This window comes from Sinocyclocheilus rhinocerous, unplaced genomic scaffold, assembly GCF_001515625.1.
Source record: "Sinocyclocheilus rhinocerous isolate Xijiao unplaced genomic scaffold, SAMN03320098_v1.1 scaffold1042, whole genome shotgun sequence".
NCBI classification, from domain to species: Eukaryota; Metazoa; Chordata; class Actinopteri; order Cypriniformes; family Cyprinidae; genus Sinocyclocheilus; species Sinocyclocheilus rhinocerous.
Genome location: NW_015640510.1, coordinates 498,062 through 511,151, shown reverse-complemented (window position 1 = coordinate 511,151; position 13,090 = coordinate 498,062). Strand labels below are relative to the sequence as shown.

Below are 13,090 nucleotides of genomic sequence, written 5' to 3'. Positions count from 1 at the left end.
AACAACTACCTTACTAACTATTAATAAGCAGCAAATTAGGAGTTTATTCAGGCAAAAGTTGTAGTTAATGGTTTGTTAATGGCGAGAATTGGAGAATTGGAGAAATAAAGTGTGACCAAAATTTCCATCCATTTTTTCCATCCAGTATTACAGTTTTAACACCTCAGGTGAAAAGGGTAAAATAGATCTCACCATACTTTCCCCAAATTAAATATGCAAATGAGTCCGTGTCTCACATTATCACAAAATGCGTACATTTGCATACATTTTGAGAACAAACATCTTTTTGGGGGGGGTGGGGATGGGATGAAATGAAAAAAAGGAATGAAAGGAATGAAAAAATATGAAAATAGCTTTAAATGGCTTGACGACATATTGGCTGTTTATTAGTACTTATAAAGCACACATTCTGCATGACCATATTGTACATCCCTAATCCTACCCATTAACTAAACTTAACAACTACCTCACTAACTATTAATAAGCAGCAAATTAGGAGTTTATTCAGGCAAAAGTTGTAGTTAATGGTTTGTTAATGGCGAGAATTGGAGAATTGGAGAAATAAAGTGTGACCAAAATTTCCATCCATTTTTTCCATCCAGTATTACAGTTTTAACACCTCAGGTGAAAAGGGTAAAATAGATCTCACCATACTTTCCCCAAATTAAATATGCAAATGAGTCCGTGTCTCACATTATCACAAAATGCGTACATTTGCATACATTTTGAGAACAAACATCTTTTTGGGGGGGGTGGGGATGGGATGAAATGAAAAAAAGGAATGAAAGGAATGAAAAAATATGAAAATAGCTTTAAATGGCTTGACGAGTTCAGTTTTCAGTACATGTTTCCTATTAAAACAGAAAGTTTGGATGGGACATGTCAATGTCAATATGTGTAATTAACTGCAAATGATTTCGTCAAATGTTTCTTTGTCAGGGGAACACAAACATATGATTTCTGTTGCTCAAGCAGTAATGCATGACACTATCAACACCAAGTCCATGGGTTTGATTCCCAGAGAATGCATGAACTAATGAATGTACACTTTGGATGAAATGTGAGTCACTTTGGATAAAAGCATCTGCCAAATGCATGGATGTAAATGTATTTTTTTAGAGCAATACAGTGCACTGCCTGTGAATGCCTCACTATATACAGAGGACTGATCTTCTGTGTGTTTCTCTGCTCCAGAGCTTTGTGATCTGGTCTGTGAAGTCCAGGATCTGGGGAATAGAGCTCAAGCTTCCACAGGCTCAGCACTAACGCTAAACACACACACTGTAACCTTGTCATTCGGTGAAGGACGTGGGCACAGCGAGCAAGGCTGTGCATCTCAGGTCTGTCTGTGTGTTCAGAGGTAAATCAGTGAGGCAGTAATTTTGGGCCCCTGGAGCTCCAGCTGACACTCCATGCTGCCCGATACAGCACTGCACACACACAATCCCAGACAGAGATGGCCAATACTATGGGATACACCATGTATATGGATGATATATTGAATATTCCTGATATATACTTTAGTGGTCGACCGATATATCGGCCGTTATTTGGCATTTTTCAAATATCGGCATCGGCCGATAAGTTTTTCTGTTTGGCCGATGCATTCGAGGCGGGACTTTTATTTTGACGGAACACCGTACGTTTATTTTGATGGCGCTGAGAGCGGTTAGAAGTCTGTCTAATAATCCGATAGCACTGCTAAACAAAGGAATTAAAATGTATACAAAAAGTATTATAACGAACATATTTTTTGGAAACAGCTTCTCTTTAGTATTTCTGGTTCTGTGTTTAGCTTTTTACTTCTGCCAGTTGCATTTAGCAAAATTCATTAGTTGTGTTCATTTGTGAAGATCATATCGGACAAAACATGCAAGAATCATAAACTTTTGTTGGTCACAGAATTTATGTTCTGCAATAATCGAAAAGCCAAAAATTGGGTTTTTGTTGAGAGGATTCAATTCAAATAACTATATTGTGAGTGACTATACTATATTTTGCTTGTCTGTCCTGCACTAGTCTCAGAGAAACTAGAAGCTACAAAGAATCTACTTTGCCAACTAATGGCTGGAATACATTACAGTACAGGGTTTTAGCTCTGATTTTGGCACCAATTTCCAGTTCGGGGCAAATCAATGCTAGTTGCCGCAAGTTAGTTTGGACAGTCATGAAACTCAAAAAGACGTGGAGATGGTGAACAAATACAAAAAGTGAAGCTTCGCCATAAATGCCACTCACCTCCAACTTAAAATATCTCAGCCATAACACAAAAAAGACACCAAACACGTGTCTGCCTGTGCTTAAATGAGTCAAAAATTAGGAATAAATATGATGTGCTACTCACTATCAGCCGCTTGAGACCGAGGAAGTTCTGCTCTGTCATTTTCACTGTGTGCTGTATGTAAAATGAGTGTTACCTTGGCTTTATTTGAAAAAATATGATTCCCAATGCACACAAACTTCCCAGAATACTGAGTGCTCTGTTGGTTACAGTTTACTTCCTTTTTAATTATATTTTTATTAAATATTTATTTATTTGTGAAAAATACTTTGTCATCTAAAGTATAAGTATGTTTATTTTACAAATTTATTTTTTAATCCATTTTCAAATGATTTCAAATTTCTTAAATATTAATTAAAATAAATACAATTATATCGGCTTTATATCGGCCACCCTGCTTTCCAAGATATCGGCATCGGCTGTCAAAAAAACCAATATCGGTCGACCACCAATATACTGTATATGTGTGTGATGATTTTGCTAGTGATACAAAATCAAGCAACATCAGCATGTTTACATGCACCCAAATAACCCATTTATTATCAGATTGGTGGCTCAATCGAACTGAAAAATCTTTATGTAAACACCTCAGTTGATCCGACTGAGTTCAATCAGACTGAAATTGATTGGATTGGAAGGAGTGGTGTAGAATTTAAATAATCAGATTTAACAGAAAACGAAAGCACTTAAATGCTTGAATGTGACTATTTTCCCAATAGAGTGCTGCAGCGATAACATATTTTTTGGAAACAGCTTCTCTTTAGTATTTCTGGTTCTGTGTTTAGCTTTTTACTTCTGCCAGTTGCATTTAGCAAAATTCATTAGTTGTGTTCATTTGTGAAGATCATATCGGACAAAACATGCAAGAATCATAAACTTTTGTTGGTCACAGAATTTATGTTCTGCAATAATCGAAAAGCCAAAAATTGGGTTTTTGTTGAGAGGATTCAATTCAAATAACTATATTGTGAGTGACTATACTATATTTTGCTTGTCTGTCCTGCACTAGTCTCAGAGAAACTAGAAGCTACAAAGAATCTACTTTGCCAACTAATGGCTGGAATACATTACAGTACAGGGTTTTAGCTCTGATTTTGGCACCAATTTCCAGTTCGGGGCAAATCAATGCTAGTTGCCGCAAGTTAGTTTGGACAGTCATGAAACTCAAAAAGACGTGGAGATGGTGAACAAGTACAAAAAGTGAAGCTTCGCCATAAATGCCGCTCACCTCCAACTTAAAATATCTCAGCCATAACACAAAAAAGACACCAAACACGTGTCTGCCTGTGCTTAAATGAGTCAAAAATGAGGAATAAATATGATGTGCTACTCACTATCAGCCGCTTGAGACCGAGGAAGTTCTGCTCCACTGAGCTGGCCGAGAGCACCTGTCTCTTCATAGCTGCCTGGTCGCCCAAAAAACGCTGCATGAGATCTTTCACCGCATCGCCCTGTAAACCAGAGAGCTTCAGTTTCTGCTTTACTCACTGTTACATAGAGTTAAAACACCAAGAGCAATGAAAAGTGACTATTGCCTTCGCTATATCTTAGTTAACTAAAAATAGTTTATTTATTAAATATTTTATTTACTGCAAGTTAAAGACCTGAAAGATTGTTTGTTTGTTTGTATAAAAATACAGTAAAATAGTAATATTGTTAAATATTCACATGATCACATGATCCTTCAGAAATCATTCTAATCTGATTTTCTGCTCAAGAAACATTTCTGATTATTATCAATGTTAAAAACAGTTATGCAGACAAATATTTTTGTGGAAACCGTGATACTTTTTATTTTTCAGGATTATTTGATGAATAGAAAGTTCAAAAGAACAGCATTTATTTGAAATGCAAATATTTTGTAACATTACAAATGTCTTTACTGCCACGTTTGATCAATTTACTTCATCCTTCCTGAATAAAATCTTCAATTTCTTGAAGAATGGTAGTGGCTAACATATGTCCTACTAAAACAGAAAACCAGAAAGCATTAGTTATGCTAGTGTACTCCTGAATCTAACATATCAGTCTAACTGGCATATAATGGACATGGACTAAAAGGCTCAAAACTCTCATGTGGTCTTTAAAGGAACAGTTCACTTTAAAAAAAATAAATAAATCACACATCATATGCTCACAAACATGCTTTTTTAAATTAATTTATTTATTTTTATTTGAAACCCAAAAATATGTTTAAAGAAACTTCATGCAGCATATTCCATGTTAAATAGAAATGTATTTGTTTTTTAAATCAGTACTACATGACTAGAGAAAACAGACAAAAAAGTGCTTCGGTGTTCCCTTTCGCTATAAAGCTAAATTCGTCACCCATAATGCACTGTGCTCGATCCAACTGTCTGAGAGCAGAGATACAAAAATACGATCTCGAGTTTTCACAAAAGCCCTGGGGGTGTCAAAAAGTCCCCGGGTGATGTGTTTTACATCATCTGCTCTGTTAAAAACAATGTTTTTAAAATGCGGTTTAGCAGTGATGCCATAGAATAACCATTTTGGGTTCCTCAAAGGACCTTTCAGTGAAGGGTTTTTTTCTTAGTGTGAAGGACCTTTTAATCATCTAAAGAACCTTTTTCCACAACAAAGTTTCCATGGATGCTAAAGGTTCTTCTTGGATATACACATTGTTCATTTCTATCCACTATTGAATAGAGTTGCAAAAAGGTGGAAAATTTCCAGTAAATTTAGGAAACTTTCCAGGATTTTTTTTGGAATATTCCAGGGATTTTTGGAAAGTTTCCGGAAACTTACCGGAAATTCTCCACCCCTTTGCAACCCTACTATTGACACACAATACAAAGCCTGTTAAAGACTGGTAAAGATAGCCTTTCATAATGACGCAAAATTCATTTTTGGGTCATTTGAAATTTAAAATGTAATTTTGCACTGACCTGTAGGTTGTCAAACTTGAGTCCAGGCATGGCCAGCTGCTCTCTGTCTATCTGGACAGGACTGATCTGCTGTGTGGCCACCGATATCAGCACTTTCCTGGTGTCGTCTGAGGGAAGCCAGGCGTCATAGCGCTTATCCAGATCACTGGTGATCAGAGCGCTTCCGAAGGGGTCGTCGCCGCTCGGGAACACAGCCTGGAGCTGGCTCATGGGCTCTACGGGACTTACTTGAGGTTTGGTAGCGACGGGGGTGAAGTATGTGCCCGCCGCGGTGGGAGCAGATAAGAGAGGAGACTCTGGAGGGGCGGCTGTCTTGGGCGACGCTGCGTTTGGGTTGCTGATTGATATGAAAGACGTGGACGTTGTGAAAGAATCGAAGAAGTCTGAGGCGGGGTTGACCGTGCTGCTATCCGTGAAGAACTTGCTGAGGCTGGGGCTCGGCTGGCACACTTGAGGGACCAGTTTGTTGGGGGTTTCTGTGTTGCCGATGGTGAAACTTGGAGATTTTACCAGCGTGGGCTCAAAGCCGTCGGGAATCAGGGCTTGTGCTTTGGGTTGCACACCCTGACTGAAGATGGTACACACCGGGATGGCCTCGTCTTTGGGGGGCGTATCCGTATCCATCTCAAGCGCTGTATCCTGAGTTTTGGGAGCCTCTGGTTTTGGGTCGTCCGGTGCAACAGTTTCCCTTTTGTCATCCACCTGCACGATCTTCTCCTCCTCGTTCTCTTCTTTAAATAAAGCCTCAGATGCCTCCTCAGGTTCAGCAGCGCTGGCTGTGCTTACGTCTTCGTTTCTTTCTTCTGTATCTCCGCCAGGTGTTTTGGCCTCCTCCTCTTCATTCTGCTCCAAAAGCGAGTCAATGGGAACCACGTCCTCTTCCTCGCTATTCGGGGAGTCGGAAATCATCACGCTCTCCATCATCTGGTCATTCAGCTTGCCTATCAGGCTCTCAGAGTGACTGCTGTCATCCTGCAGCGAAACAAACGCTTCGGCGTCCAGGTCGATGCTCTCCTCTCGGAAAGAGTCTTCTGTCGGGTCGGTCTGGGGCGGGACGGAGGCTTCTAGCGTCTCAGCAGCTCCATCTATATCCAGAGTAACAGGCCTCTGGGCTGGACCTTCACTGCTGTCCATGAGTCCAGCCTGGATGTTCCCTGCGATCCCAGTTCAAACAAAACAGAAATCAATGATTTAGGATAAATGAGTAATAAGTAAACGATAGCTATATAAGCACCCTTTGAGAAAAAGAAGGACACTTTAGCATACTTATTGTTCAAGTGTGACCCTGGACCACAAAACCAGTCAGTTTTTTTATTTATACACAGATTTATACACCATCTGAAAGCTTTCCATTGATGTATGGTTTGTTAAGATCGCACAATATTTGGCCGAGATACAACTATTTGAAAATCTGGAATCTGAGGGTGCAAAAAAATCAAAATATTGAGAAAATCATCTTTAAAGTTGTCCAAATGAAGTTCTTAGCAATGCATATTACTAATCAAAAATTACGTTTTGATATATTTACGGTAGGAAATGTACAAAATATCTTCATGGAACATGATTTTTACTTAATATCCTGATGATTTTTGGCATAAAAGAAAAATCGACAATTTTGACCCATACAATGTATTGTTGGCTATTTCTACACCTGTGCGACTTACGACTGCTTTTATGCTCCAGGGTCACAAATAATCTACATTAAAAAATATACTTTAGGAGACTTAATTGCATGTTAACTGCAATTACATGGAAAAGTATTATAGTTTAAATTTATATTCAGAGTGCTTTTGAGAGCACAGAGTGCAATTACATTTTTCTATAGTTCACATAATATTTAAGGAAACAATCCCTTATCAAAATACTATAATACAAATCAGAAGACTAAATAACAAATTGACAAATAACCTTTACGCTTTTCTGAAACAACAAAACTCGTAAACCTTTTCTTGTTTGTTTTTTCCCCCTAAACAATAATAAATATGATGATGAATATCAAATGAGCCCCTGCAATCATAATATAAGCCGTAACTAAGTAACGTAATTAATTACTTTTTTATGGAGTAACGCAATATTGTAATGCATTACTTTTAAAAGTAACTTTCCCCAACACTGAATATAAGTAACGTTAATGATAGAAATCCAAACATTCTGAAGGAGAAAATTAAAGAAATGTGATAAAAATGCAGTTTATCGATAATATTGATCATATCCTGCATGTCTGAAGAGCTCTGCTGCAACTGCATGATGAATTCAGACTAAAACACAACAACATTGAATTGACATTTCGGAGACCGTCATATTTTTCACAACACTTCCGCATAGAGAATAAAAATATTATAATAAAACTGTAAAAACGAGACTTTACCTTCTGTGTAATGAACGCTAGGATGACAGCGGTGTAAACACACGCATGCGCATAACCCTACGGTGTGCGAAAGCTGTCAAACATCTTCGCTGCGGCGGATGCTGGTATTCTCGAACGAAACTTACGTTTACAAAACCTAAAGCAGTAGATCACACGGAAGAGTGTTAGGGTAGTTTCCATGCGCCGTTTGCGTAAGTCTTATTTCACTCTCGCGGAACTGCTGTACCTGTTATTAGAATAATAGAGAAACAGGAGAATGTTCTACTCTGAATTAATTGATACATGAGTTAGTGAATGAATAAAGATGGAGGATGATGCACCTGTTATTTACGGCCTGGAGTTTCAGGTAACGTTACTGTAGCTCTGTTTACCTTTTCAGTTTTTGTACACAACAGTCTCACATCGATAAATGAGCTCTTTTACAGTAAACTGTCACCTGTGTGTTCACTGTTGGGATATTTACATGTTAAATATCAGATAAAAACTAAGGATTTGTATTAAACGTAACAAATGGAGATATATTTTCCGTCTCAAACATCTGTCACAATGTATAAAATATACATACAGTATGTAATAAGTGTAGAATCAGATGGTAATACCATAGCACTTCAATGTAGCTACTATGATATTCATATTTATTATAAATGATTTAAATGATCAGTTTATCTAGACAGCGGTTTTGGGCATCTATTCTGAGCTGTCTATAAACAGCAATTACAGATATCAAGTGAGCTGCTTGTCTATATTGTAATGCTTCCTACATAGCAGACATGTATCTAGTGAGCTGCTTACTTAGGCAGCATTTTTGCGTGAACTACCATTAGGGCAGCAAACATACTAATGAGCCCACCTTGTAATACTTAAAAATGCAGTCTAAGTCGCAGCTCGCAGGCATCTGTTGTCATATGTGTATAGTATTTTCCAGTATTTTGGCTGTGTATCATTAATGCATGGGCTTTCGTTCTCTCCGCGTGTTTCAGGCGCGTGCTCTGACAGCTCAGACAGCTGAGACAGATGCCATCAGGTTTCTAGTGGGCACACAGTCACTCAAATTTGATAACCAGGTGAGTGGATGGATGCATGGGATTTTTCTAGAATCCTCATATTTGCTATATTGATGTTATATATTCGCAGGACTCTTTCTAACAGGTTTCTGAATGCGTGCGCTTGAGTCAGTTCACACATAAAACACTAACTAATGTTGATTGATGCATCTTGACATGTTTGCTGTTAGTTCACCAGCTATTGCATCAACTGATGTTGTTAGGCCTAACATATAGGCTACTTGAGAAAATACCTCAGAAATACAACACAACAAAAATCTTCTTATTTGTCATAGTGGATTAAAAGCAAATCACAGACTTACATGTTGCTTTGTTACATTAGCCCTTGTTAGGTTACGGTGGCAGGTTTAGTGCATATGGAGGTGTAATGACTTTCTGATACTGTATCAAGTCTGTTGCTAGTTTATTGTTATGTTTATATCAGACTTTGATTTAGTAGTTGAAAAATTCATATGCATTAAAAAAAAGGCATCGGTAGCAACTACAAATCACTGTTTGCAAACAGGTTTCCTAAACACTCCTCCCATTTAAATAAGGCTTTTAGACTTTCTTTCGAATGATACAATTGTGCTCATCGTAACTTGCAGAATATTTAGGACGTTTAACCTTTTTAAAAAAAATCAAGGTAACACAATTAATAAGATAAACAAATTTATAATAATTAAGATCAATAATAAATAATAAAATATAATAAATGAGATAATAATATAATAAAATAATATATAAACAATAATATAAAATGATAAATAAGATCAATAACAAGATTAATACAGTAATAAATATAATACATTATACATTAAATGACAAATTTAATCAGATTAATGATATTAATTAATAATAATTAAGATCAATAATAAGTAGTGCTAATAAGATTTAAGATTATAAAATAAATAGGGTGATAATTACAATAAAATAATATATCATAAATGCATAAGAAAATAAAATGATTCATAAAAAGATCAGCATTAAGATTAACAATAATAATAAGATCATATATTATTTGCCTCAAAACATTTATTATACATGACAAAGGGTACACTGTAAAAAAATCAAAAGTTGGGAAAACTTCAAAGTTTAAGGCAACCAGTTGATTTTGTAGGAATATTTTTTAGTTTTCTCAACTTTTTGTTGTATAAACTGAATACAAGAAGTTGAGAAAACTCAAAAATGTCTCGAAGCTGGTTAACTTTTCTCAACTTTAGATTTTTTACAGTGTATTTTTTTTCCCTGACAAATAAACAAACAAATAATAAATAATAATCTAGTCACTCATATATGTATAAATCCAAACCTGTTTGACTTTCATCTGTGGAAAGACGTAAAGAAGATACAGTATTTCGATGAATTCAGTGTGCAAAGCCACATTGGACCCCACTGACTTTCATTCTTCAAAATATCTTCTTCTGTGTTCCACAGAATAAAAAAAGAAATCTCTGTTGATTTTGCATGTGCCTTTTTGCATATTCCGTAAGGGGTATTTAAACTTACGAGCACAAGTGTATGATCATTTTCTCACTTGGCAGCTTCCAAGAAGTTTTGTTTTTCTTATTTGAAGCATACAACATTTAGCATAGTAAGGAAATGTTACGCTTGGGCTTCATAAACCTTCCCTGCAGCAGGTCTGCGTGTGTCATTGCTGTGCTCCTCTGAACCTGAGCCCCTGACCGCTCCTTCACATAACCACTACGGCAAGAGAAGAGGCTCATGTGATCATTCACTCAGCTTCTGTAGAGGCTGATAAATCACGAGCGAGTCTCTTCAAGCCCAGCGCTCGTTACAGAACCTTCCAACGCCTCCAATTATCCTGTCCAGCCATTGGAATTTATTTGTATTGCTTCCCTCCATAAAATTATAACGTTGCCTAATAATTCTCCTTCAATGCAGTCCAACCCAAGGTTAATGGCTTCCTCTCCAACTCTCAGCAGGCTGAGCGCCAGCGATGTTCTCATGTGTGCATGCACTTGCTCTCTCTCACACGTCAAACACCTACACAGGTAACCAGCAAGACAGATGCTTTGCAAACAGCTAATTAATATGACATTCATTTGCTAAAATCATAATGTGGAGAATGATTCTTACACCACTGATATTTTATTTCTACCAGTTTACTGACACACAGCAAAATCCCAAATCCAATATAACAATGTTATGACAACACTGGGGGGAAAAAATGGTATAAAAAATGATTTTCACTCAAAAATTTCACAAACAATTAAAAAGAAATGGGAAGTATGTTGCATTAGATTTTGAAGTAGAAAAACTAAAATAGTATTTTATTGTAAAACACTCCCAATAGTCTGTTTTTTTTTAACTGCTACTTTTTTTTTATAGTGTGTATAACAATGCAAATGAGACCTTGTCTAATTAAATATGCACTAATATGCATTCATTTAAGCAGAAATCTGAACATTGGATGAAGCCAGTTTCTAATCATCATTTAATTTTGTTGACAATTTTCACAAAAGGGATTTTGGATTTTTCTTTCTATCACTCCATAAATCGGACAGAAAAACACTATTTTTAGAAATAAATATAAATATAAAGTCATGTAAACCAGGCAAATGATATATAAACAAACTCCTCTGTAAAAACCTTCAGAATATGAAGATGAATAAAACTGCTAGGTTTTGGTGTATGCGAGTGCTGCTTGCATAAAGTGGAGATTTCTGACTCATTGTGAGAAATCCTTTAAAGATATGTATTGTAATTGAAATCTACAGATGCAAGTAGATAAAGTGCAATAAAATAAACCCCTAAAAAGCAATGGCTTTGCTTGGAGCGTCTTGTCTTAAAAGATTATTTATCTAAGATCAAGATTAAAAGACCAAATGTATTTCAATTTTGCTTCTCCAAGTGAATTGATCTTGTTTTAAGGCTGTTTAGATGTTTTTAGGCACAGAATGGGATTTTGTGAAGAGCACACAACAACTCCATTATGCACATAATGACAGCACTTACAGTAGAATATTACCCACAGTGCGCATGAAGTCCCTCAGTAAAATAATAACTTTCAACTGCCTCTTCAAATGTGCCGTGCTTTGCGTATAACTTTTAGGCATCTAACATAAGTTCAAAAGATGCAGTCGCTTCAAAGTTGAAATAAAAGCTGGGAAATGAGTGTCAGGAGTGTGTGAAGTTAAAAAGCGTTTGAGATTTCATTTACTGTCGTAAATATCTGCGAGTGTAGTTCCAGCTCTTTGAACTGCCGTCAGGACGCTCTGCTTTTTTTCTCTTCTGCAGATTCACATCATTGACTTTGATGATGAGAATAATATGATTAATAAGAGCGTTCTCCTGCACGATGCTGGTGAGATATGGCACATCAGCGGCAGTCCTGCAGAAAAGGCAGTGCTGACCACCTGCTACAGCAAGAGTGAGTCTGTCTTTCTCTTCCTCTCACTATCGACTACTGATTAAAAACTACTGGCAGGATTTACTAAATGAGAAGGATCGACCGAAGGTGTGGATGCAGTTATTTTTTGGGGCAGATCTTATTGCTTATGCATTTTTGTAGGAGTTTCACTTTCAGATGCAAAATTTATGAGAGGAGAATATTTAAATGAATCATACAAAGTGATTTAGTAAGGTTTGCAATCTCGTGCTAATTTGTTCTGTTTAGTAAATCTGGCCCTTAAAGTCAAAATGAAATGTAAATGGACTGTATTTACTTTCCTAATGCACATTCCTGGTCTCATTATGTACAGTTCAGCAGCATGTTAAGAACAAATGTGTAATATTCTGTTTCACTCAGAAAGAATGGCTTTTTTATGCTGTCTGTAAGGATCAATAATTATATAGATATAATATACATACACACACACACACACACACACACACACATTTTAGAATAAGGCATTAATAAGTGCTTTATAAGTACTAATAAACAACCAATAAGCCAGAAAAATGCATGCTAATAAGTAGTTATATATGTGACCCTGGACCACAAAACCAGTCATAAGAGTCAATAAAAAAAAAACATTTGAGATTTATACATCAAGGACAATATTTGGCCGAGATACAACTATTTGAAAATCTGGAATCTTCTGAGGGTGCAAAAACAATCAAAATATTGAGAAAATCACCTTAAAGTTGTCCAAATGGCCAGCAGCCATGTCACCCTGTAGCCCAAGACTGGTTGCCCACTGAAGCTAAGCAGGGCTGAGCCTGGTCAGTACCTGGATGGGAGACCTCTGAGAAAACTAGGTTGCTGCTGGAAGAGGTGTTAGTGAGGCCAGCAGGGGGAGCTCGCCCTTGCAGTCTGTGTGGGTCCTAATGCCCCAGTGTAGTGACAGGGATACTATACTGTGTCGCATCATCAAGGTGGATGCTGCACACTGGTGGTGGTTGAGGAGTTTCCCCTGCTTTCATGTAAAGCGCTTTGGGTACCCAGAAAAGCGCTATATAAATGTAACAAATTATTATTATTATTATTTTATTATAAAATACTATTATTATTATTATTATTTTATAA

The 13,090-nt window shown here is 36.8% G+C and overlaps 2 protein-coding genes across 2 annotated transcripts in view; one reads left to right on the top strand and one right to left on the bottom strand.

The window, feature by feature from the left end:
- The window catches only part of LOC107753354 (trafficking protein particle complex subunit 12-like), a 32,363-nt gene extending 24,724 nt beyond the window's left edge, over nucleotides 1-7,639 (bottom strand). The window contains exons 1-3 of the mRNA XM_016569493.1: nucleotides 7,556-7,639; nucleotides 5,188-6,341; nucleotides 3,616-3,732 (exon numbers count right to left, since the gene is read on the bottom strand). Of these exons, the coding sequence (XP_016424979.1) occupies nucleotides 3,616-3,732; nucleotides 5,188-6,321 (1,251 nt within the window). The 5' untranslated portion in view covers nucleotides 6,322-6,341; nucleotides 7,556-7,639. The remainder of the gene's footprint in view (nucleotides 1-3,615; nucleotides 3,733-5,187; nucleotides 6,342-7,555) is intronic.
- A 96-nt stretch (nucleotides 7,640-7,735) lies between these two features.
- eipr1 (EARP complex and GARP complex interacting protein 1) overlaps nucleotides 7,736-13,090 on the top strand; it is a 40,008-nt gene continuing 34,653 nt past the window's right edge. The window contains exons 1-3 of the mRNA XM_016569491.1: nucleotides 7,736-7,901; nucleotides 8,536-8,619; nucleotides 11,860-11,992. Coding sequence (XP_016424977.1) covers nucleotides 7,860-7,901; nucleotides 8,536-8,619; nucleotides 11,860-11,992 — 259 coding nt within the window. The 5' untranslated portion in view covers nucleotides 7,736-7,859. The remainder of the gene's footprint in view (nucleotides 7,902-8,535; nucleotides 8,620-11,859; nucleotides 11,993-13,090) is intronic.